This window comes from Gopherus flavomarginatus, chromosome 3 (assembly GCF_025201925.1).
Source record: "Gopherus flavomarginatus isolate rGopFla2 chromosome 3, rGopFla2.mat.asm, whole genome shotgun sequence".
NCBI classification, from domain to species: domain Eukaryota; kingdom Metazoa; phylum Chordata; order Testudines; family Testudinidae; genus Gopherus; species Gopherus flavomarginatus.
The window spans coordinates 23,138,638-23,166,254 of NC_066619.1; the positions used below are offsets into that span (position 1 = coordinate 23,138,638).

At 40.5% G+C, this 27,617-nt stretch overlaps 1 protein-coding gene across 1 annotated transcript in view; it reads right to left on the reverse strand.

Annotated features, from left to right (window-relative positions):
• CCBE1 (collagen and calcium binding EGF domains 1) overlaps nt 1-27,617 on the reverse strand; it is a 181,248-nt gene that overhangs the window by 31,181 nt on the left and 122,450 nt on the right. Inside the window, exon 3 of the mRNA XM_050944752.1 lies at nt 1,798-1,850. Coding sequence (XP_050800709.1) covers nt 1,798-1,850 — 53 coding nt within the window. The remainder of the gene's footprint in view (nt 1-1,797; nt 1,851-27,617) is intronic.

Below are 27,617 nucleotides of genomic sequence, written 5' to 3' on the forward strand. Positions count from 1 at the left end.
GACAACAAATAGCTCACTCACCCAGGGGCAAATGGCAGTAAGATCCACAGCTGGGAGGAACTTATTGTCCAGAATGTATAAGCCAAAGAACAAGCAGTTCACCGAGTTTCTCAAGAACGACATTACCCTGCCTCTATTCCCTTCAAAATGTTTACATCTCATAGACTCATAGACTTTAAGGTCAGAAGGGACCATGATCATCTAGTCTGACCTCCTGCACAATGCAGGTCATAGAATCTCACCCATTCATTTCAATAACAAACCCCTAACCTATGTCTGAGTTATTGAAGCCCTCAGATTGCAGAGAATCCTCCAGCAAGTGACCCATGCCCCATGCTGCAGAGGAAGGCAAAAAACCTCCAAGGTCTCTGCTAATCTGCCCTGGAGGAAAATTCCTTCCTGACCCCAAATATGGCAATCAGTTAAACCCTGAGCATGTGGGCAAGACTCACCAGCCAGCATCCAGGAAAGAATTCTCTGCAGTAACTCAGATCCCATCCCATCTAACATCCCTCACAGACCACTGGACATACTTACCTGCTGATAATCAAAGATCAATTGCCAAATTAATTGCCAAAATTAGGCTATCCCATCATACCATCCCCTCTACAAACTTATCAAGCTTAGTCTAAAAGCCAGATATGTCTTTTGCCCCCATTACTCCCCTTGGAAGGCTGTTCCAGAACTTCACTCCTCTAATGGTTAGAAACCTTCGTCTAATTACAAGTCTAAGCTTCCTAGTGTCCAGTTTATATCCATTTGTTCTTGTGTCCACATTGGTACTAAGGAACCTCACTGACCAACTCCATGGTCCCAGTATGGTATTGTCCTTGTACTGATGTGTTACCCAGCACAGCCTTTTTATTTTCAGCTTAAAAAGAGTATGCCTACAGCAAGAGGATTTTACAGCTTTGCAGTCAGTCTTAGGTCTGCATATATGGCTTGATCCTGCATCAGGAAAGTCAGTGAGAGGAGGAGACATCTTACGTGATGCAGTTTTGTGAATACCTGTTTTAGGGACTAATCCAAAGCCTACTGAAATCACTAGAGAGACTCCTGGTGATGTCAATGGGCTTCAGATCAGGCCCTTAAAATTCATGCCTGTCATCCAGCAGCATTGTGTGTTGTGTCTGTGAGCTACATCTTCACTTGCAAATGCATCTCATTCTTTTCTAAAAGATGATCCAGATGTTCAAAGACCTTTGAACTCAGGAGGTTCAAAACCTGTATTTACAAAATATGGTTTAGCATCACTCACTAATGCCTGTAAGAGAATACTCCCTTTCACCACAGCATGAGCTACGCAGAATAATTCTCATTGCCTTTAGGGACAGCCCTGTGTAAGAGGCAATCTCTAAGCTGCACCACCCCAGGAGTACCCCGGGGAGACACCCCTCTGAGGCACTATCCTCTCCCAGCCTCCGCACTGCTGCTGTTGGGAGGGAAGGAATAATTAGCTGCTGGCCTAACTGCACTGACTAACACTCCTAGGTGAAGTGGCTCTCAACACACATTCAAGGGCAGAATATGGCCCTGTGTGTACACTAATTCATATCACAAGATCTATACAACCAGATGTATGTAGGGAGAGCCAAGACCTGGCTTCCTAGCTGAAATATTTTGAAGACACAGAATTTTATCGTATTGCTATTTCTGGTAATGAATCCCACACCAGGGAAAACCAAGCCTGTGGTTAACTCAGTATTTTCTCCCAAATTAACAGCACAGAAAACAGAAGAAATGAGAAATGGCTAATGACACAAGGATGTGACGGGTAAGAACAATGAAATCACGTACCTTCGGGGATGCATTGTCCAAGAACAAATTTATAACCCTTACAGCATTTTTTCCTGCAAGACAAAAATAGAATAAAATAAAATAAAATAAAAATAAAAATGTTGTTTAAAGGAGATATGGCCTTTAAAAACAACTTTTTAAAAGGGTTTAAAAGTTCTATTTGAGAAGCGATCTCAAAAATAAATTTAAAAAGCCATTAATTCAAAAAACTGATTAATAAACTGGTGAGTTCTATTCCCGGATATAGAGAGAGAATTGAAATGATCCATACTAGCACAAATGGTGCACGGTAACTTCAGAATGAAGGGCCTTTTTCCGTCCTAGATGCATACTGATCTCTAAGTGGAAAAGCAAAGTTCTTAGGCCCCTAAAAGCTCTGAGCATCCTGTTCCTCTGCTCTGCCGCAGTCAGGGTTTTCTGTGTCTCTTATTTAGGCTGGATGACTGTGCTTTTAATAGGTGAGTGTTTGGAGAGAAGTGGGGAAGTTTATGGAGAGTGTCTCAATTACAAAAAAAAAAATCATGGAAAGTATGGAAGTTTGGACGAGAAGATACCTGTTGAAAATGACCTGTTACTATTTTGTAAAGCAAGAGTATTTTTGATCTTTATTCACTCAGTTCTAAGGCAGGGTCCTTAGCCAAGATTTTCAAAAGTGACTAGTGATTATTGGTGCCTCAGCTTCTTGGCTTCTACCTGAGATACTTTAAAAGGGTCTGATTTTTGGAAAGAGATAAGCACTCACCATCTGAAAATCAGGGCTCTAACATTGTGCACCCAAACACTGAGCAACTCAAAATCATTAGTCCCTTTTGAAAATCATGGACAACTTACGCCTTTGTGTGGAAAGCACATGATATACTTCTGGAGCTATACATATAAACAACCATGATCATAACTTTCATGACATGCCATAGAGCATTTCCAAGCATCTGTCACTCTAAAGTAAACTGACTGAAGGGCCTATATCTCAGCTAGTCGTACACACAAGATTAACTGTTATAATTAATTTCCCACATTTCAAAGAACTCTGAAAAGATGACCGATTAAATAAATGAGATATTTTAACTACAGAAAGATTAATAGGGCACTTAGAATGTTCTAGAAACAGGGACACTTAAATATCAACACTTCTATATAGTGTAAAATTTCTTGAGCTGCTCACTACATGAGAAAGTTCTGGGTGTAGGGAAAACATGTTTCTTACAGGCTAGTGTGAAATCACATTTAAACATATGGTGTTATTTCTCTGCTTCTATTTTGTATGGCACAACTACAATAAGCCTCCAAGTTTCTTGATAGCATTTCTGAATACATACTAATGGATACAATCTTTACAGTCCTCTGTTACAGCGATACTAAGGGCCGAGACTGAGTGATCTTTTCTATTGCTTGTGGACTGCCGGCACAGTTTACCCAGAAGTAACCTGTCATTCAACCTCCTGTGGAATTAAATTTAAATTAAGTGACTTAATCTGGTTTTTGTGGATTTTAGAGATATGGACTCTAGAATGTTTTGCAGACGTGCTGAAGTGAAGTGTCTGGTAAGCTAAGAAGTAATCACTCTTCTGTTTTCCTCCTTAAATGTATAATTGACCCAGGAGAATGCTAACGCAATGGAAGTCAATGACACAAATGCATCCCCTCGGCGACCCAGAGTTCACCACAATATATCATTATGTTGCATTTAAAACAACTATCTGTTGCAACTGACCATTTAAAACAAACAATATATTATTCTATACTATGTAAAAACAAACTTTGGCTGCACATTTTATACACTTTGCAAGATTAGCCAGAATATAAATTAAATTTAATGAAGTTTGGACGGCTGCAGGGGAAGCTTTGTCTTGTTATGCAAACACTGGTCCTCATTAGACTTCACTACAAACACTGCTGTGACGTTTTATCTTCAAGACAAACAAATGAAGAGGAAAAAGTTCAAAGGTGCATCAGAGAGGCTGTTCAGATGCTTCAAGCTATGCAGACTGCTTTCCAAATGCACAGTCATCTCCTTTCCTCTTCAGGATAGGGCGAGACTCACAGCACCATCTCCTTGTAGGCAGTATAGCCACATACCAGTGAAGAAACCAGCTGGTAGTGGTAGAGAATGGAATAAACTACTCAGATGCTTAAATCTATGCACATGCTTTGCCGGATCAGGGTCAGAATGCTCAGTACCTTCCAGGTTTGAGTCCTATCCTCCTAAATCAAATACTTGTGGGTTTTTTGCAAGCTAAACTGTGTAAATCTAAAGCTAACGTATCTTCCCTTCTGGATTATTGTATTAGCTTGTTCCCCTGCCCTGTTCAAACTCCTTCCCACCCCAGAATGTGCCAGATGTGCAGAACTCTCATTGACTGTGATGTCTATAAAAACTTGACAACAGTTAGGCTGCTGGTGTGCTGAGCCCAGAGTCGATCATGCTGACCAATACTGTTTCTTTGTTTCCTTGTTCTGTCCCATCTTTTTATCCATCTGTATCCAGCTATTGTCTCTTGTCTGATACTTACAATGTAAGCTCCTTGGGGCAGGGACTGTCTTTGTTCTGTGTTTGGCCGACACCTACCACCACAGGAGCCTGGTCCATAAATAAAAGAATAATAATGAGGGAGCAGGGACTCTTCATGCTACTGGGGGTAAGAGAGGTTCCTCGACATAAGAAGCATTGTGACACTGGACCAGACCCAAAGTCTATCTAACCCGTATCCCATCTCTGTTAGTGGCCAGTTCCAGATCTTGTAAGGAAAATGCAAAAACCCCGTGATAGGCAGATGTGGCACAGTTTTCCCCTATCCTGATCGCTAATAGTTAGATATTGGTTTATGCCCTGAAGCACAACATTTAGTATTTCTTCCAGAATGTCCGTTGTCATTCATTATAACTACTGGGTATTCTTGGTATCCAGATGAACAGCCAATCCCTTTTTCAATCGTGTTAGGTTCTTGGCCTTAATGACACAGCGAGGCAATGAGTTCCACAGCTTAATTCCATAATGTGCAAAAAAAAAAAAAAAAAAAAAAGTATTTCCTTCTCTCACTGCTGAATTTCTCACCATTTAATTTTACTGAATGTCCCCTTAGTCTTGTTTTATGAGACAGGGAGAACAGAAGTTGCTGATCTCCCTTCCTCTGGATTATCCCTGCTCCTCTTCATGGTACCTTTAAGTCCCATATGAGGGAATGGTACAAAAAGGACCTAAGCAGGCCTCAGAAACTGCATTATCTCCCCATACAATCCCTTAGCAGTAAATTCCCAATTCAGAATATCGGCTTCTTTTCTTGATACATGACTTTTCTAAATAGCAAACATTAATTTGACACAATTTTACAAGGGGAATCTGACAGGTTAGGGTTCATACACAGAAAAAACAATACTACAGTACTTGCTGGCCTGAATATCATATTACATCTCTAAGTCTAAGTAACACAGCCTGGGATATATTCTTGATGACCTTGACATTCTTTAGGCCAACTACATTCCTGAAAATCAATTTATCAAAATAACTGACACTTAAGTTGATTATTAACAGAGGGACTTTAATGGTAAAACTTATTTTCAGAACCTGGCTGACATTTCTAATCAACATTGCATAATTATCATCTCATGATACATAATGAAAGGCGAGCAGGCTGCTACTGATCTTTCTAAGCACTGAACAGTTTTCTTCATGCCTGTTGCTAGGTAGTTGTACATTTAAGTGTGAATTAAATACAGGGGATAATATTTAGCTGCCTCAGAATGTGAAACAGTAGTGGGTTTGCTGTGAAGTTAGCATGGTTCATTATTAAGTTCTATTTCCAAACAGCAGTAACTTTTTAGCACACCTGCCTTTCACATCATGTAACCGTGGTTTACCTATCAGAAAATGTTGTATCAACGGTTTCCTGTCAGTTTCCCAGGTTTCCATGAGCTCAGTGAGGTAGTATTCATTCAGGAAAAGCACTGTTTTAAATAGGAGTTTCTCCTGAGTGAAGACTGCATAAGTCTCCATCTCCCAAAATCTGGCACCTGAAGTAATAAAAGAGTCACAGTATCAGGGAGGTGTCATAATTCTACAGCTGTCAGCATTCTATAACATTCTAACTGGAATTGTGTACATGGCCTTAGATGGATATTATATTAATCCATTTCCAGGTATCCATCATTAATGTAGCAAGAGGCCACATCTCACAGAGCTGGTCAGAAATTAGTATTTTTCTCGATGGAACGTCTTGATGAAAACAAAACACATTTTCATCAATATTCAGTGGCAAACTTTGCCTTTTTCCCCCAAAATGCTGGAAAATTTTCAACCAAAACCTGTCAAAAACCAAAACACTTTAGGTTTTCAGAGGAAAATTTTCACATTTGGGGTTTTCCAGTGAAAAATCCAAATTTTCAAGCCTATATTCCATGAACATTTTCATTTAATCGAAAACCCAATTTTCCATTGAAAAAAAATTCATCAGAAAATTCACCACCAGACCTACTCAAAGAATATCATAACATGAACTCACAAGAGCCTGCGCACTATCTCACAGATCAGAGTTTCAGCAAGAACTGCAAGTGAACCTGCTGTGCTTAATAATACAAGAGAGCCTTTGTAATATGTACACTGAAGGGATACTTATTGTGATGGTCCTAAGTGCTTCTTTGATCTTGAATTTCAGAAATATGCAAGACTCTAAAAGTAATACCAAAAAGGAATAATTAACTTCTACACCTGGCTAATGAATTGTTTAGAAGTGAACTAAACTGCTACAAAAATCCTTGGTTTTTAAAAATTATATATATAATCCAAATGAACTCCCGCACTGCCTGCCAAATCCTGCATGGACAAATAAGGCCCATATGCAGCGTGAGAGTGCTCAGTAACCCAGTAGCTGTGAGTATCTATATTTCACATACACAGAAGATTTATGCAGTTTTGGACAACATGATCTAAAACGGAAAGAACATGCATTGTTTTTATTTGGGATACATACCAAAATCTTGAGTAACAGTGAATGGTGCAGACAGCAGTTCAGTATCATAAGCTTTGCCATAGTTTCTAAACTGAGTCCTCTTTTACAGCTATCTGAAAAGATAAATGCAGCCAGGGCAGCATTTGCTATCCTGGACATCTTACCTGCAAAAGTGGGACTCCTCTCTTTTCCTCTGCATATTTCTCTCATCAATCTAGTTCCAACTGTCATTGCAGTCAATGGAAAGACTCCCTGTGACTTCAATGGGAATTGGATTGAGCCTATAATCATCAGAAAGAAATGAGCTGCGACCACATCACCACACTAAGGCAGTTTCCCTCTTCTGAAGAAGTCTTTCCATTGATTTCAATGAGATTGAATAATATAAGGAGCAGCAGGTTCCTGTTATTATCTAAAACAGAGGTAAGCAATTATTTTTTGTCAAGGTCCAAATTTCTTGGTCGATGTAAAGTCAAGGCCCAGACTCCAGAGAATATAACGAAAAAAAAACCCAATAATGATACTGATAAGTAAATAAAAAGATTTTGGGGTCCGTTCAAAAGCATCTGGTGGTCCAGATTTGGCCTGCAGTCTGCCTATTGACTATCTAGGATCTAAAGAATCTTCCTGGTACCTGGGACCACAACATATGTACTGTGTTCACACTAACTCATTCACCAGTTTATTGGAAAGCAAAATGAGAATTTTGACTGAGTAAAGATCAGGAAGATCCCCCTGGGACAAGGAAACTGAAGAAGTCAGAGACCTGAGAATCAGCTGGTGTAGTAAAAGACTTGATTTCTTGAAAATCAGATTACCACTGATAAATGGATTTTGAAAGATGCGAATGAAGGTCATTGTTTTGACCAGCAATTGCAGGTAATAAGTAATTCAGTCTAGTTGTGCATTACTGTTTTCTCTAAAACAAAATGCTGCTTGGCTCTTGTTCTTCACATTTTTATCAGGAAAGAAATCCTTTTTAGGTTGCTGTTAAAGTGAAGCCTTGATAAGACTGAAAATGCCTGCACTATATTACTCATTCTCCAAACACATGCCACAGGCCAGATCCTCAGCTGTTAAAAATCAACATAGCTCCATTGACTCTGTGATTTTGAAAGCTTTTTGACATGCTATTTGGCTGTCCATTACTGAAATGTATTATTATCCGATTCTCTCCCTCTCAGCTATTTGAAGTGTTGTTTTCTCCCTGTGTTTTTATGGACACAGGGAGTTTTATGATGCGTGAGTAGAAATTGTGTTTCTTGGCCTCCTAACTTACAGAGGACGTTGCAAAAATGACAAAATGATGAATTACTTTGCAGAGCTACTGCAGAACTCAGTCTTTTTACATGAAGGAAACTGGCTGCACATCCATGGATAAAGAGACACTGTGATCTTGATTCTGATCAATTTCAAAAGGTGTATTAAAAAGAAATTAACTACAAAACTCCTTCAGTAAGACAAAGTCTCACTAAGATCAAACAGATCCAACTGTTGAGGCTCATGGTGATGGATATGCTGAGAGGAGATAATAATCAGTTCACCTGGAAAGATGGATTCTTTTGAAAATACAATGAAATAAACAATTTGAAGATTTGGAATTTACCAAAAATCTCTTAAGCTGCACCCCCCCAAAGATAGTTAGGTACCTACCTCTGCTTGGGATTCACAGCTGTGAACCCACTTCTGGAGTTAGGCACCTAAATCAGGTCAATTCAGCCCTTTCTTAGGAAAAGAGAGTGAGACTGAATCTTCACCCCATTATAACCAATAGCCCAGTGGTTTGGGAACTCACCTACAATGTGAAATGCAATTTTTCCTCATTTGGAGCAGAAACTTGAACTTGGGTTTGCAATATCACAGGTGATGCCCTGACCACCAGGCTATCGGGTATTCCAGGGTGTAGCTTTCTTAACCCTTTCTGCTGGAGCTGTTCCACTTTGTATAAATACATTAATATTCTTTGGTGGAGGAGCTTGAATTTGGTGCTCCCACATAGCAGGTGAGTGGCTCCTCATCCACCCACAAGTCCCAGCCCAGAACAGTCCCAGTCGAGTTGCCCCCAGCTGTTTTTTGTGTGAGGCCCAGTCTAGTAGAAAAGGCATACTGGACCAGGCCCTGCAGGTGACACAGGAAGGGGAATGTCTTTTTTGAAAATCCTTCCAAGTCTTGAGGTAAGGCACCAAGCAGCTCAGTGGCACCAGGAATTAGATGGCTTTGTACATGTTCACCAGCAGAAATGTAGGCACCATGGGAATTTTTCCAGCAGAAACATAGGTGCCTAAGGAATATCGGTGCCTCCAGGGTCAGTTGGCAGATGAGTGAGGGTTTTGAGGATCAAGGTGTGCCTAAATTTCCATGCAGACACCTAAAGAGGTAATTAGGTGACTAAGTCCCTTTGTGGGTCTGGCCCTTAGTCTCTCTGTGCCTCAGTTCCCTATTAGTAAAATGTGCCCTATCTCACAGAGGCGTGTTTGTTCGAATGTATTAAAGACTGAGAGATGATCAAATACTATGGTAATGGGAGCCATCTAGACTTACAAAATAAAGTCTGACCAGAGCAGCAGCACTTCCCTACCATATGTCATTTGATCACCAGTCACGTGACCAACACAGCTGTAACCCCTCTTTCCCACTAGACAAAACCCCCACTCTCAGCTCTCTGAGCCAACACTTATTCAACACACTGGCTTTGCAGCATGCCTAAAAGGTCAATGCATACTGGCTATTTCAGACCTTGCAGGACAGAGCTTGCCAAAGGAAAAGGGCCCTTAGAAAGAAAAGCCTACCTGCAACCAGGGGGATAAAGTTCAAGAGCCTCTGCTGAGTGTAGCTGTGGCAGTATGACACAGGGGACAGAGATAGTCTCAAAGTAGGCAGAGCCAAGCTGTTGAGATTCCATATTTGTAAGGATGGTTCCTGTGACCATCCCTTCTGACTGTTAAAAGAGAACACCCTTATTGGCATTTCCATTTCCAAATGATATGGACTGGGTTCTGAAGGAACTGAAATATGAAATTGCAGAGCTGCTACCTGTGGTCTGTAACCTATCACTTAACTCAGCCTCTGACTGGAGGATTGCTACTGTGACATCAGTTTTTTAAAAAGGCTCCAGAGGTGGTCTTGACAATTACAGGCCAATAAGGCCGACTTCAGTACCAGGCAAACTGGTTGAAACTATAGTAAAGAACAGAATTATCAGTCACATAGATGAACATGAATTGTTGCAGAAGAGACAACATGGCTTTTATAAAGGGAAATCATGCCCCACAAATCTATTAGAATTCTTTGAGGGGGTCAACAAACATGTGGACCAGGGAGATCCAGTGGATATAGTGTACTGAGACTTTCAGAAAGCATTTGACAAGGTCCCTCACTGAAGGCTCTTAGGCAAAGTAAGCTCTCATGGGATAAGAGGAAAAGTCCTCTTATGGATCAGTAACTGGTTAAAAGATAGGAAACAAAGGGTAGGAATAAATGGTCAGTTTTCAGAATGGAGAGAGGTAAATAGTGGTGTATCCCGGGGTCTATATTAGGACAAGTCTGTTCAACATATTCATAAATGATCTGGAAAAGGGGGTAAATAGTGAGGTGGCAAAATCTGTAGACGATACAAAATTGCTCAAGATACTTAATCCCAAAGCAGAGTATGAAGAGTTAAAAAGGGATCTCACAAAACTGGATGACTGGGAAACAAAATGGCAGATGAAATTCAATGTTAATAACTGCAAAGTAATGCACATTGAAAAACATAATCCTAACTTTCATACAAAATGATGGGTTTTAAATTAGCTGTTACCACTCAAGAAAGAGATCTTGGAGTCATTGTGGATAGTTCTCTGAAAACATACTGCGTGCCGATCTGGTCACCTCATCTCAACAAATATGTGTTAGAACTGGAAAAGGTCATAGAAGGGCAACAAAAATGATTAGGGGTATGGAATAGCCTACATGAGGAGAGACTAAAAAGACTGGGACTTTTCAGCTTGTAAAAGAGCTGACTAATAGGAGATATGATAGAGATCTGTAAAATCTTGATTGGTGTGGAGAAAAAGAATAAAGAAATGTTATTTACTCCTTCACATAACACAAGAACTAGGGGTCACCCAATGAAATTAATAGGCAGCAGGTTTCAAACAACCAAACGGAAGTATTTCTTCACCCAACATACAATCAACTTGTGAAACTCATTGCTAGGGAAGTTGTAAAGGCCAAAACTATAACAGGGTTCAAAACAGAACTAGATAAATTTATGGAGGATAGGTCCATCAGTGGCTATTAACCAGGAGGGTCAGGGATGCAACCCCATGAGCCAAGTGTCCCTACCCTTTGCTTGCCAGAAGCTGGGAATGGATGACAGGGGATGATGGATCACTTGATGGATTGCCTGTTCTGTTCATTCCTTCTGAAGCACTGATATTGGCCTCCTGTCAGAAGACAGGATACTGGGCTAGACGAACCATTGGTTTAGCCCAGCATGGCTGTTCTTATGGTTTTTCTGACTTTCTGGGAAACCTCAGTGTTGTTCTGTGGGGAAACATACAATATTTGTCTTTGCCATCCCCAAAACATAACCAGGCCTCAAGAATGGTATTTTTCAGGTATACACAATATATCTTAGATCTTGATGCTGAACTATCAATATTAGTTCCTTGGACATGTCATGTAAAATAGCCATAGTTCTATTCTGTGACATAGTTCAACTGACATCGCCAATCAGCAGGATGGCTTATCACAGACAGTTTGATAAAGTTTAGCTTAATGATGTGTGAAAGTGGCAGGCAAAACTGGTATGAGAACTTGATCAAAGCAAGTTTAGAGCACGATGTAAGTATGTGACTCCAATAATGTTGGGAAGCACGTACTCTGCCTACCTTAAAGAGCCATCAATTAGATTCACTAGGTTCCTCCATAAAGTGGATGTAAATCACCTTCTTGAAGATAGCATGGATAAAACTGGAATTTTGGTTTCTTTTTTCCCCCTTCTATTTATGGCATTGGACCATATTTTCCTGTTTTTAAATGGGGTTTAATACAAGCGAATATTCATACAATTTTTGATTAGATTGTCAGAAAATAATGATATGATTAAATAAGAGAGTGTGTGACTAATATTGTCTGCTCAGACCTGGTTTTCATACTCTTATGTGCTGTCAGATTTACAGGCTATCTCCCTTCCCTCCTCTTTTTACAGCTCTGTTTAATTTGTTGACCTATACCAAGAAAGTGGTTTTGTTTAAATGCACAGGTAAAATTGATTTGGATTTCAATAAATCATATTTATGATAACAGGTGTGACATTTTGGGAAAAAAGTAAATAACTTCATTTATGTATATAATTAAATGATTAATGAGAGCGAGAGAGAGAATAAAGCTATGTTTGTTGTATATTGTTGTATTATATATATATATATATATAAAATATATGGAATACAGCAAACACGGCTTTGTTCTAATTTGCTACATATTCATTCTCACAGGGTGGCAAGGTAGGATTTATTCTTATGTGTTTTCTTCTGCAAAAAATATTTGTGTTCTAAACCTCATTTGAAGACATCCCAAACCGAGCCCACATGACATTCAAAATAAGAAAAGAGAATAAAGGTGTTTTTTTCACCATCTCCGACTTCCAATTGGAGCCAAATTTCTTTCCAAGCCTGTAAACAGCGTGTCTTGCTCATGGCGCAGGTTCAGTTATTTATCTAAACAAAGGTGAGCCAGAGTACAGTGCTAATCATTGCACATCTGTCCAGTGTCTTGGAATTCTTAAACTTCCATGACTCTTCATTTTGTAGCTCCAATTTCCTACAAAAAATGCATTCTCGATAGAAAGCCATAAATTCCTTTTCAGTAATGAAAGTTGTGCCAAAGCAGGCTGTAAGGAACGCTGTGCTCATTAGCTGGCTGCTGTTCTGTTGCTAGGTCACTGAAGCCAAACAGAAATAAGTTGTTGGCAAGTTGTTAGATTTACTGAATCCAATCCAGTTTATAAAGCATCTTCCATCAAGAAGATCACAAAATGCTGTATAAGCAATGCCCAATAAAACCCTTTTTTAATAAACAAATAAAGGCAACCACACAGTTCGCATATGCACGTACACCCAAGCACATCATACAAACGATACAAGGAATTCAGATTTTAAAAGTTAGGTTTCCAAATGAGATATAAATATTGAGTAATAACATCATCCAGACTGGGGAGGCTGTTGCATAAGAGCTTGACCCTGTTCTCTGGAAAGTCAATGGCAGTTTTGCCACTGACATCCATATGATTAGAATTAGACCCACAGACCAAGATTCAGGACAGTACTTAAGCATGTGGTAATGTCTCATTTACTTGCCCAGAATGGAATTGCATGCTTAAATGCTGTCCTATAAAAGGACGTTTTCCTAATTTGCAGCATAAATAGAAGAGATCTTGGGTGAAATCCTGGCCCCACTGAAGTCAATGACAAAATGTCCATTGATTTGAATGGGGCAAGGATTTCAACCCTCCCCTCCACCACCACATTCCTCTGCCCCCACCCAGCAATAGAAGGCCTTGTTTCAGAAACAACTATTTGATTTTGACTTGTCAATGATAAGGAACATGTGACATTTCTCTGGGGTATCCAGTGTTGTGAGGCACCTTGCCCCATCTCTCCTTAGTACAAGGAAGTCTTCTCTATGCTTGCTATGGATCAGCCCCCTGGCAACACAAGCATTACCTTCCAGGCCTTGGCAGGCTTTGCTCACTCTGCACAGGATAGGATAGGTGAGGGTTACCATACATCCCTATTTTCCCAGACATGTCCAGCTTTTGGGTTCTTAAATCACCATCTGGGAGGAATTTTTAAATACTTTAAAACATCCAGGATTTTGCCATTATTATTTTTCCCCAAAGAAGAGTTGATCATTCAAGAAAGAAAGTGAAAGCTGATCACTTGAGAGAGTGCCCGCTTTTTCCCCCTAGCTCCCAGCGCTTGTGCCACAAAACAGCTGTTTTGCGCAGCTGGGAGGGAGGGGAAAGGAGAGGGAACGTGGCGAACTCAGGGGAGGAGGTGGGGCCGGGGCGGGGATTTGGGGAAGGGGTACAATGGAACAGGGCGGGGGTGGAGTTAGGGCGGGAGCTTTGGGGAAGGTGTTGGAATGGGGCCAGGGAAGGGATGGAATTGGGGTGGGGCTGAGGGTGGCGGGGCATGAGCACTCACTGTCGCCGGGGAAAGTTGGCACCTAGCCCTATGGTTCCAGACAGGTATGATCATTTTTCCATGGTGGCGATAGTGCAACGTTGACAATTTCAGTGTCTTTTCTGAGTTCATACCGTGCACTGTAGTGTTTCCTCAAGAGCTCTTTATTTGATATTTTATTTTACTACTCCCAAACACAATGCCAAAATGAAAGTGTAAATTCACTGCGGAACTAAAGACAAAATGTCTGTGTTTTCGAAGTGGTAGAGAAGAATGGGAAACTGAGTGCTTGGTACGTAGACCTGGTACTTACATCTCTGTGAAAAATAAAGATGCTAATGATTTACAAACTCATGTGGACTCAGACAAGGACAAAAAAGCAGTTTGAGGAGAGAGCTCGTCAACAAAATTGACAGATTATTTTGTAAAACCAGGGAGCAAATCTGAGGATGCTGTTACTACAGCAGAAGGTGCTTTTGCATTTCACACCGTTAAGCATCATAATAGCTTTAAGTCAATGGATTGCACATCTGTCTTGTTGAAGAAGACATTCCCTGATGGTTGTTCTGAAAATGGTTGAAGAAAATGACATTGTTTACTGCGGAGTTGCTACAGATGGAAGCAATCACAGTTCGGTGAAAATGTTTTCAGTAATTATTCAGTATTTCGACTAGAAGAATGGCAGTTTGTAGTCAAAACTGATGAGGTCCAGAACACATCTAATGAGACTGCTGACACGATTGCTCATTACGTAAAAGAAATGCTTGAAAAAAATGGTTTGTTCAAGACGTGTATTGCATGTACAGGTGACAAATTCAATACAACATTTGGAGGACGCCAGCATGATGAAGATGGAAAGAACGTGTTTGCAAACTTAAAGAAGTTGTTGCAGAAGAGAACATTAAGTGATGTGGGTTGCCCAGCACACATTTTGAACAACTGTGTTCACCAATTATGCAGCAGAAAGAATGAACATTGACACTGAGAACACTATTTTTAAAATTTACCAGTACTTTCATATCTACACTGTCCGAACTGAGCGGCTGAAGGAGTACTGTGAGTTTGTTAATATCGAATACAGAAAGCTGCTTTCTCATAGCAAGACACGATGGCTGTCATTATTTCCAGGCATTACAAGGCTGATACAGATGTTTCCAGCCTTGAAGTCATTCTTTCTGTCACAGGACAAACCACCCACCGTACTTAAGACATTTTTTGAGTATGAATTAAGAGATTTACCTCTGGCACATGCCTTCATTCATGAGTGTATTCCAAACTTACATCTAAGAAATCGAAAGGGAAAGCAAATTCTGTTGTGGAAATGATGAAAAGTTTGAACTCGGTTCACACTATCCTTCTTGAACACAAGACTCACAACTTTATGTCCCTGAAAGTTAAGGGACTACTGGCACAAAAGCGCACAGAAAGAATTGATGAAGAGTGTGACAAATTCTGTGCTGAAGTAGATAATATGTACAGCAGATGCTTAGAATATTTGGAGAAGTGGCTTAGACCCGTGGAAGACTTCTCTTGTTTCAGGTGGATTACCCTGAGTGAGACATCGAATTGGAGTGATGTGGAGCCTTGTATCAAGTACCTGATTGATAAGGGGGTGCAAATTGATGATGTGAAGTGTTTTGATCAGGTCAGAAACCTGAAGAAGTTTATGGAAAGTTGCAACAGTGATGAAGAGTTCAGTAATTGTTTGCTAGCACATCAGAAGTGGACCAAATATTTTAAGGAATCCAAAAACATTGAGTGTCATTCAGAGCTGTTAAAGATTGCACAGTTCTTCTTTGCTATTCCTTCTCACAATGCAAATGTACAGCGAATTTTTTCACTGATGCAAAGCAAGTGGACAAAGGAAAGGAACAACTTGAATGCTGAGTCGCTGAAAGGAATTCTGCTTGTACAGTACAACTTCAGACAAACTACTTATAAAGACTTTCATGCCTTCTTAAAGAGCAATCAACCATTGCTGAGAAAAAAGTGATCTACAGAGAAGTATGTGTGGAGAAAGAAAATTGAAGAACTGGTGAAAGGAAAGGATTCACTACATATAAAGAAGTACAGTAAACTTTAAATAATTAAACTTCTCTTTTGAGGCCATATCACTTTTTCTTATACATACTCAATATAGACGACATGTAGCGCACAGCATATATAACAGCATAACAACACATTAATACAACGCGAGTTGGCAGATGCTGGTGTAAATACCCTTCCCCCCCCCCCGCTCCGTGGAGTGTCCTCTTTTTTGAATGTTCAAATATGGTAACCCTATGACAGGCACATGTCAACCGCTGAGTACTCTGAGCATCCCTCTGGACAGCTCAGCTCCTATTCTACGGAACACTCCCAGAACTCTTAGGGTATGTCTACAGTGCAATAAAACACCTGTGGCTGGCCTTTGTCAGCTGATTTGGGCTTGTGAGGCTGTAAAACTGTAGTGTAGATCAGGGGTAGGCAACCTATGGCACGCGTGCCAAAGGTAGCACCCGAGCTCATTTTCAGTGGCACTCACACTGGCCGGGTCCTGGCCACTGGTCCAGGGGCTTCTGCATTTTAATTTAATTTTAAATGAAGCTTCTTAAACATTTTAAAAACCTTATTTACTTTACATACAACAATAGTTTAGTTATATATTATAGACTCATAGAAAGAGACCTTCTAAAAATGTTGAAATGTATTACTGGCACGCGAAACCTTAAACTGGAGTGAATAAACGAAGGCTCGGCACACCACTTCTGAAAGGTTGCCGACCCCTGGTGTAGATGTTTGAGCTCTGGTTGGAGCTGGGCTCCCAGATCCTGCAAGGAGGAAGGAGTCCCAGCTCCAGCCTGACATGAATGTCTACAATGCAATTTTATAGCCCCAGATCCCGAGTCAGCTGACACAGGCCAGCCGTGGGTGTTTTACTGCAGTGTAGACATACCCTTAGAACTGCTATTCCCAAAGGCATTGAGTGGCTATGGGCTACCCAGGGAGCTGTCCCTGAGGTCTGACAGGGAGGCAAGCTGTCACAGGGAGAGGCGCTACAGAAGAATCTCTAATAAATTAGCCCTTCCAGACTCTCCACAGGGAAGAAGACTAGATACTTAGCAAGCAGGCTGGTTCATTGGTTTAAAGATGTATGCTCTCTCTGAAATGCTTTCATTCCAAATGAATGATACTTTGCTTTGAGGACACTGTTTGGTCACTGATTACCATTGGCATTGCTGCAGAGTGTGAGCTTAAGTCAGACCTGCCAAGCTAACTGCAGTTAATATCAGAGGATTGCAACCTAGGATATGGTCTGAGAGTGGGAGAATCACTTGAATCCCCCCTGAGCACAGGTGATGGCCTGATATCGAAGAAAGGAGTGCACATTCAATGAAGGGGTCAGAGATATCGTTCACCCGGTAACTGTGACAGATATCACAAAAGAATGAATTTAAATTCCGGAGAATTCCTTTACAACAAACATTTTCATTCAAATGTCATTTGAACAAAGTTTTACCAGCTTGATATTTAAAATTTATTAGCCTCTGCTTCTCTTTCATACCATACTGGGAGTTTCTTTTTCAGCCACATCTATTCCTGAGAGCAAAAGGACAATATAATTCCAATACTCTGCATTTACCAAAATCAAAAAGCCCCCACTAATCTGTATGGCTATGAATCAAAAACCTATCAACTCCCTTCAACAATATGCTGCTTGTAAAGTAAATCAGACTGGTGAGCTGCTACTTTGCTACTCCTGCTTCAGAAAAATCGCTAGTTGTCTCCTGGGCACTGTTTACATATTGTCTAATGACGGATGGTATACATTTGATTTTTTGTGCAAGAACTGAAAAGGTGCACACACTTTGTAAGAGTGTAAAAAGTACAGCGATCCACTTTTATTCATCATGAATTGCAAAACATTGTTCAGCATAGATTACCTGGATTTAATGTACACATTTTAACACAACATGCTTTGACATGGCTAGTAATGGCCAGAGATATAGGGTGAAATTCTGAAGATAGTGGGAATGTTGGAGCTAGGATTTCACCCATCCTGCATATACCTTAAACAAGACCTAAGACAAATCAGACAACTTGCTTTTCTAATCATGCTATATGCATGGAAGACATTCTTGCTACATGATCACTAGTAGAATTGCTTGAAAAGTCTTAAAAAGTGGAAAATACCAAAACAAAACAAAACAAAATACAAAGAAATTTCAGTTTCTCAATTAAAAACAAAAACCTTTTTTTCTGAAAACATGAAAATATATTGCTGTTTCAGTCCTCTCCCACTTCCTTTATCGCCAAACTAAAGTTCAGACCAGTCATATATATACACATTATGCTTTTGAAAGGGCTAATTTCACAAAGCTGAAAACAATTTTGAGCCAAATCAGCCTGGAAGAAGAATCCAATCAAAAATGTGAATGATAATTGGGAATCACTGAAGAACACCTTACTAAATGCTCAAAAAAATACAATTGAAGAAGAAGGTTTTACTGGTTAAAAATCTGATGTCCTTTAGAGAGAAAGTGAAGGCAGCTGTAAATTTAAAAAAAAATGGAAGAAAGGGGAAATTGACACAGTAGATAATATAAATGAGAAATTAGGAATTGTAGAAAATTGATAAGGGAAGCCAAGGGACACAAGGCAACCTCTATTGTCAACAGCGGTAAGGACAATAAGAAGAGTTTATATATATATGGAGGGGGGGGGAAGAGAGAGTGAAACAAAAAGAATCCTGACAATGGTATTGGTCCATAACTAGATGGAAATGGTAACATTAGCTACAACAAAAGAGAAGAGGCAGAAGTGTTCAATAAATATTTCGGTTCTGTATTTGGGGAAAAACAGATGATACAATCTGATCATATAGTAATGATAACACTCTTTCCATTCCACTAATATCTCTGGAGAATGTTAAACAGAACCTAGTAAAGTTAGACATTTTTAAACAAGCATGTCCAGATAACTTGCATCCAAGAGCTTTAAAGGGCTGTCTGAGGCTCTCCCTGGACCATGATTGCAATAGCTCTTGGAACACTGAGGAAGTTCCAGAAGAAAGTTAATATTGTGCCAATTTTTCAAAAGGGGAAAATGGGATGACCTGGGTAATTATAGGCCTATCAGCCTGACATCAGTTCTGGATAAGATAATGTAACAGCTGATGTGGGACTCGATAAATAAAGAATTAAAGGAGAGTAATGTAATTAATGCAAATCAACATAGGATTATGGAAAATAGATCCTGTCAAACTAACTTGATATCTTTTTTTGATGAGGGTACAACTGAAATCTGGTTGATAAAAGTAATAGCATTGATATACGTGGACTTCTGTCGGTGTTTGACTTGGTGTCACATGACATTTTGATTAAAAAAACTAGAATGAAAGATTAGCATGGCACACATTACATGGATTAAAATGGGCTAAATGATATGTCTCAAAATGTAACTGTAAAGAGGGAATTATCATTAAGCAGGTGTGATTCGAGTGGGGCCCCACAGGGAGTAGTTCTTGGCCCTACGCTAGTTAACATTTTTGTGTGTGGCCTGGAAGAAAACAAAGTCATCAAACATAAAATTTGAATCTGACACACAAAATTGAGGTGGTGGTAAATAATGAAGAGGACAGGTCATTGATTCAGAGCAACCTGGATCACTTGGCAAGCAACAACATGCATTTTAATACAGCTAAATATAAATGTATATATCTAGGAACAAAGGATGTAGGCCATACTTACAGGAAGGGGGACTTTATTTTGGGAAGCAATGACTCAGAGAAAGATTTGGAGGGCTGGGAGTGGACAGTCAACTGAACATGAGCTCCCAGTGTGACACTGTGGCCAAAAGAGCCAATGCGCTCCTGGGATGCAAAAACAGGGGAATATTGGGCAGAAATAGAGATCATTTTATTTCTGTATTTGGTACTGGTGTGACCATTACTGGATTACTATGTCCAGTTCTGGTGCTTACAATTCAGGAAGGATGTTAGAAAGAATTCAGAAAAGAGCCACCAGAATGATTAGAAAACATACCTTATCATGATAGAATCAAGGAGCTCAATTTATTTAGTTTCACAAAGAGAAGTTTAAGGGGTGACTTGATTACAGTCTATAAGTATCTACATGGGGAACAAATGTTTAATAAGGGGCTGTTCAATCTAGCAGAAGAAGTTATAACACAAGCCAATGGCTGGAAGTTGAAGCTAGACAAATTCAGACTGGAAACAAGGAGTACATTTTTAATAGTGAGAGTAATTAACCATTGGAACAATTTACCAAGGGTTGTGGTGGATTCTTGATCACTGACAATTTTTAAACCAAGGCTGGATATTTCTCTAAAAAGATCTGCTTTAAGAATTATTTTGGGAAAGTTCTATGGCCCGTGTTATACAGGAGGGCAGAGTAGATTGTCATAATGGTACCTTCTGGCCATGGAATCTATGAATCTCTCTTTCCCCCATCCTTTTCCCTTGGCAAAATAGGAAAAAGAAGAAAAAGGTGGAGAAAAAACAACCCCAGAAAATACAGAAAATTTAGAATGAAACAAAAATTTCCCTCCAAAATTTTAGATTAGAAAAATCGCATTTTTTTCTCATCAAAATTTTTTCAAACAAAAAATGCTGACCAGCTCAGATGAATATCGAATTAGCAAAGCAATGAGACTATGGAAAAATTGTTCCATTAACACATATTCTAACATCAAAAGCAGCACATAAAGAACATGGAATTAATTTCTCAATGTGAGTTAACAAAATCTCTATAGAGACAGCAAAGAAGAAATTATTCCAAGTGTGTTTCACTTATCCAGATGTTTCTCTTTTCTGCTTCATTTTTTTCAGGGAAGATCTTTTAAAGATAAAACTGATTATTAAGTACACAGACTTAATGAACTGGATGAGAAAAAAAAATTGTTCAAGTGACCATGCCAGATGAATGTTTATTGCCCAAGGAGATGATAAAGACATGTGCTACAGATAGAAAAGTCATTATTTGGCTGGAGTACATTTCTATTCTATGAACCACTTCCAGCATAAAGAAGTGATTTGCTTGTAAAATAACACTGTATGAAAGTCTAGTGTTGTTATACTGTAGTCTCAATGCCATGGATTATTTTTAGACACGCTCAGCTGCAGGTTATTTGCTGTAGGGTGGATTATGCACAGTGAGTCGTGAAGCGGTTGAATCATTAGACAATCAGTATTAGTATGATTTATTTATACAGTGCCTTTAGAGAGAGTCAAGGTAGGTGAGGTAATATTTTTTATTGCACCACCTTCTGTTGGTGAAAGAGACTAACTTTCGAGCTCCACAGAGCTTGTCTTCAGGTCTCTTAGCCTATGTCTACACTGTAATAAAACTCCACATAATTGACCTGGGATCACAAGATTATAAAATTGCAGTGTAGACACCCAGGCTTGGACTGGAGCCTGGAGGGCTTTGGGACACCCCTCATTCCCAGGGTCTCAGGACCCAGGTTCCACCTCAGGCCTGGACAGCTACAGTACAATTTTATAGCTCCTGCAGCACGAGACTGTGTCAGCTGACATGGGCACGCCACGGGTGTTTTATTGTAGTGTAGACATACCCTTAGAGTATGTCTACACTGCAATCTAAGCCCAGGGTTAGTCGAACTTGAGTTATCAGACCCTGGATTAGTTAACCTAGAGCTTGAGCATCTACACTCACTTATAATCCCAGGTTAGGAATTGTTGAACCCTAGCTTCCAGCCTGAGGCTTCAACATCTACACTACAGTATGCAGACCCAAGTCCAGCCAGCCATTTTTCAGACTTCCTAATGCCCTCCCAAAATGTGGTTGCTCTAACCCTCTGTTCATGGTGCAGTGTGAGAAAATTTGACTGTCCAGAGGCCAAAGAAAATCAGCCCATGAGACTGTGGGATACTTTTGGTGGACTCCCAGACCACAAGTCCTGTGGGACTGCTTTCACATTGCAAATCAAACTCTGGGTCCCGGTTTGACTCAGGTGAGGACCCTCCATCCCCGTGGGGTCCTGGGACTCTGGGTCAGCACAGTTTGTATGTAGACAGAAGGGAGGTTAAGCTCGAGCCTGAGTTTTAACCATGGGCTTACAGTGTAGTGTAGACAAGACATATCCTTAGAGTCTTCTTTGAGACAGACTGCTGTCATTCACAGGAGCTTACACACAAGGCAGGCAGCTGCAATGGTGAAGAGTGAGGATGGGAGCAGACACCATTGCAGTCAATAGATAATGGAAGGTGAGGTGAAAGAAGTGGCTTTCAAATACAGCACTTCCATTATATCCTTTGTTTAAAATGCAAGGAGTAGGGGGTCAATGCAACTCCCTTTAATATCACTGATGTCGTTCTTTGACATTAATGTAATCTGGACTGGGCACAATCTTCTCTCAGTGTATGTGCATAACTCCCTTAACTTCTCTTGTTGAGAAGAGTGGTGGTCTTGACGATATTTTTCTTATTAACTAAGGCTTGGGCTACACTAAGAACTTGTGCTGGTATAACTACATCACTCAGGGATATGAAAAATCCACCCCCCTGAGTGATGTAGTTACATGGACTTAACACCCAGTATAGACAGCGCTATGTTGACGGGAGAAGCACTTCTGTCACCATAGCTACTGCCTCTCTGGCAGCTGATGGAAGCTCACCCATCAGAGTAGGAAGCATCTTCACTAAGTACTAAAGCACTATAAGTGTAGACAAGCCCTGAGTTAACCAGTTTCCTGTCACTTCCTCCAGTTTCCCTGCTTCACAGAGTCCACACAAAACAGCCTGTGAGCCTGTCCACTTTTTGAATTTGGTGCCGACTGCCCATTACTCACTTACAGTGTGTGGTCACCAATCTCATGATCCAGCTAAGCCATCTGCAAGCAGAACCCCAGCACTGAGTCAGAGGAGAGACCAGCTCAACAAACAGCTGCTGCAGAAAGCTGCTGCCTCTCATGGATATTGCTGCTGAAAGGTGAACTTGGTCCTGAACAGCCTCCCTGCCAAGGTCCAATGCAAGCCCTTCATCTAGCCTTACTGCCAGCTGTTCCTCACCTGTTCCCAAAGTCTTGTGCCACAGATGAGAATCCAACCCATAACAACTTCCGGACCCATTTTCCTGTAGCGATCTATCATGGTGGGCCATGCATTCAGAATCCTGGCCTTCACCACACCTGGCTCCCAGAGGAAGAGAGGGTTGTAGAAGTGGCCTTTCTTTTCTACAGCAGAGCCTGGGGGGGGCAATTCACTATATTTGGGGGATAACTACCCTCTCTCTCCCCTTATCTGAGATGCCTGCCTTTCATTCACTCCCTCTGCCAATTCTGGTGTCCCTCTGGGATTCTCCCTTTATTCCACACTTCCCTGTTCTGCCCCAGCATTTGAATATCATCTATTTCCTCTCATCTTCCATGCATAGTACCTCCTCTCATCCCATTGTCTGAGGGTGGGAGGAAAATCTGCTTCTGGCATCATGGCTGCTTGCTTTGGGAGTTGGAGGCACGGTAAAGAAAAGGCCAACTTTCTTTCCCAAAAGGAAGCACTCGAAGTGGAAGAATGGAAACCCAGCCAACAGAAAAGTAAAACTAGCGGTGGAGTAGCAGCACGAGAGGCCTGCAGAACTGGTAGCCCCAAGATGCCAGAATGGAGAAGTGCAGGCAAAAACTGTTTACTAGTCCCAGCCCTCTGGGACTCACAAGGGAACCAAGGATAAAGGTTAAAAGCTCAAGACCGTCCCACCCCATCCAACTTGAAACTGTTGGCAAATCTATGCTGGTTTCATGGCTCTGAGCTGTTGGGGGCTGTGTGTCATGGAAGGACTAAAAGTCTCAGGAGCATTCGCAGTTGGGATCAAATTTGCACAGCTTCTCTGCCTGCCATTTGGTTCACCAGAATCAAAAACATCTTTATTCATTTAAAAAAATAGAATTCCCATCTTTCCTCTGTAAGGAAAGCCAGATGACTAGGATCTGTGACTTCCAGGGCTTGTGCTACTTGGGAAGCAGAAGATATTTTCAGCTGCATCAGCCCATTAATTAGAGAAAGTAAAGCATACAGATCTGGCACACAGTATGTTTTCTGGGCAAGTATGTGTTTTACTTGGAGAAGGTACTTATTGGGGTTTTTTTTAGTTTTTGATAAAGTATGAATAAAATTTATTTATTAAAATGAACATCTCCAAGGAAAAGTAATGGAGTGTGTCATTTTTAGGCATTGAGCCCGCTTGGTAATATTCCTACAAATAATCTTTTAGATATTTTTATCCTTATTCTACGATTTAAAATGCATCCAGGATTCTTCTTTACATTCTGGCCTGAACTGCCGTGTAATGTTGTTGTGCATTTCAGCCACATTCTACTTTAGGAGTGGATGCATTTCATTAGTGAGTAAAATGATCCCTTTGAAGATAATATGGGTCATTTTTCTTTGTAAAGTTCTTTGGGTGGATGGTATTCTATATCTGAAATTATTCAATTTTAGATTTTATGCAGAGTCAAAATAATACATTCAGAAGTACATTCAAATTTTACATTATTCCAGGGTTGTTGTTGGGTTTTGTTGTTATTTTATGCAGTTGCTTTATCAACTCTGTTATTCACTCTAATTAAGAGGACAAAACAACAGTCTTGTGTTGCTACTTCTTATTTTTTGCTACTTTTTTTTTTTTTGGCCCCTGTTCCCTTTGTATAGTAGAAATCTGTTTGTGGCTGTCTGGTACATTTCAGTGTTAGCACAATATTGATAACAGATTGTTTTTCTTGCTACTTGAATGGTTTATTATATATGTATTCATATATTTACTATTTTTGTAATGCTTAAGTAGTTATGTTTTAATACTGCAGTGTCTTTATATTGTAATTGGACTTACTGTGTACACACCGTAGCTGTCTGTATGTGTATATTTTAAACCAAAACACAGACATTCACCTGTCCTTTACACCAGTGTAAATCAGAAGCAACTCTACTGAGGCTTGTTGACTAGATTCTGGTCACAGGTGAAAATTCAGAGCAAATGTACTGAATTCAGTGGATTTGCTGTGCATTCAAAAAAAAAATAAAAAATAATGTAGATATCCTATCTCCTAAAACTAGAAGGGATTGAGTCAAGCCCCCTGCCTTCCCTAGCAAGACCAAGTACTGATTTTGCCCCAGATCCCTAAGTGGCCCCCTCAAGGGCTGAACTCACAATCCTGGGTTTGGCAGGCCAGTGCTCAAACCGCTGAGCTATCCCTCTCCCCTGCATTTACTGGTGTAAATGAGAGTAGGATCTGCCCCAAAAGAGTTTCAATGTACATTACACCAAAGTGAGCTCAGAATCAGGGCTACAGATCAATTTAATAAGAGCAAGTGTTAGAAAATATCCATAAAATGGGTTTTGATATGCATGATGTTTGTTGTTATAAAGTGTTAACATTATTTTAGGAGAGGTGAGAAGAGGCACTGAGATAAGATCATTGGCTTCTGACCTCTCAGTATGCATAGCATTTTATGAGGCTTGGAAAGGGCTTACTTAGCTTTACTGGGTTTGATCTTTTTCATTTTGTCTGGGAATGTGTTTTTCTTAAGAATTTCCCTCTCCCCATCCCGACTGTCTTATTTCATCAGATTTTCCCCTCATTATAGACCTTCCTGTATCGTTCATAACATAAAACTTTGCTGGTAGAGAAATATAGTTCGCTTGGCTCGATGGATTCATCCACACATGCAGAGCTTCTTTTAACTCACTTTCAAATGTTTGTTTTCTTCTGGTGATTGGTTTTTGTTCCATCTGCCTTTCTTCTGTGAGCCATGACTAAGCGATGCTTCCTGCTGGCAGCCTGGTTAGAGATGTACTTGATGCATGCCACATGTTTGTTTATTCATGTGAATGCTTCTCTCTTTCAGAATCACCACCGTGGAGTTACACTCACTGTGTACTGGTTTGTAGACTAAATTTTGTCCATCTAGATGAAACTGTCTTTTGAACAGCCAAAGATGTCAGTTTTCATTTACATCCACCACCACATCAGGTATTTTCTTTCTCTGTCAGCATGTTTGAGCTATGAATGGTCACGACTGCTTTGGGTGTTTTTAACTGACGTTTTCATCTAAATACTGTCTTGGGCTAATGGGCTCTCTCTGAATCTCTTTCCCTGAATATAATACACTCCAAATTAATGATCCCCCGCCAGGCAACTCTTAAGAGAGACCGAGAACCCTCATCTCCCATTTACATCAATAGTGCTAGGCACCTTGTGCAATTCAGCCTAAACCAGTGTAGACCAGCCCAAAGTTGATCAGAACACATACATTAGTATAGTTAAGTCTCTCTGGGTGTGAAAAAACCACACCCCTGAGAGACATAACCACGCCAACCTAACCCCAGCTGTAGACAGCACTAGGTCAAGAGATGAATTCTTCCCTCAACTTAGCTACCGCCTCCCATGGAGGTGGATTAACTATACCAATGGGAGAACACTTCCCATCACTGTAGTGAGTGTCTACGCTGAAGTGCTACAGCGGCGCACCTAAAGCACTGCAGCTGAGTCACTGTAGCATTTTAAGTGTAGGCATACCCTGGGTGTTACTGCTTCATTGACAGAGAGAACCGGGCTACAGTTAAGAGACTGTTGTTCTACTTTAACTCTTTAAATAGCACTATGGGTTATTTGATGGTGAGGCTATCCAAAAAGAGGAAATTTAGGCCCAGGATTTATGAGAGTCATTTGCATTCCACTTGTACAGTATAAAATCATCTGTGTTGAAAAGGAATTGGTTGGGTCACTCAGGTTTATCTTTGTTTATCCTCCTTTTAGGTCTCATCTTCAATTATCTATTTCTCTTCCTAGAGGATGGTTTTGGCTCATTTCCTCAAGTCTTCGTTGTTTACTTATGAAGGCTACTACTACACATGGAGCTGGGGGTGCAACTCCCATCTTAATGAGACAAACTTGCACTAGATCTCATGGAGCTAATGTGCTAAAAATAGAGTGTAACCATGGCCATGCAAGCAGCAGGGTGGGCTAGCTGCCCTCAGCATGTGCAGTCAGAGTCCCTAGGCTCATACTTGGGGCAGCTAACCCATCCTACACCTCATACTGCTGCACCTACATTTTATTTTTAGTGCCCTACTGTGCCCTATTGTGCTAGTGTGAGTGTGTCTCCTTGAGTAACACCCCAGTTCCATGTGTAAACATGCCCTAAATTTCAACCTGATTGGTTCGTTTTGTAGCACTCATTCCCGAGGAATTCTAACTGCTTCCTTAGCTGTTCTCACCTTATCCTAGTATTAGCTGAAGCATTAAAGGTATATGGTTTGCCCTTAATCTACAAGAGTGTTTATAGATTTTAAGATCAGAAGGTACTATTAGATCATCATGTATAGCACAGGACATAGAATTCCATTCAGCTGCCTCTGTACTGAACCCAAGAACTTTGCTTGAGTTCTTCAGAGGTCTATAATTAATCCATCAACAGTAAAAACTAAGTTTCTGAATGGAAAAACTACCTCTGCCAACAAGGAGGATACAATCCCTATTGCAAACGTCTCTGATGCTTGTTCTGCCACCTTTACTCACATTGAGTCACCTAGTGGACAGAACCCTGGGGTGGGACTCAGAAGACCTGGGTCCTGTTCCCAGCTCTGCACCTGGTCTAGGGGGTGACCTTATGTAAATCACTTCGCCACCCTTTGCCTCAGTCTCCCCATTTGCAATTTGTGGACAATGATACTGCCCTCCTTTGTAAAGGGCT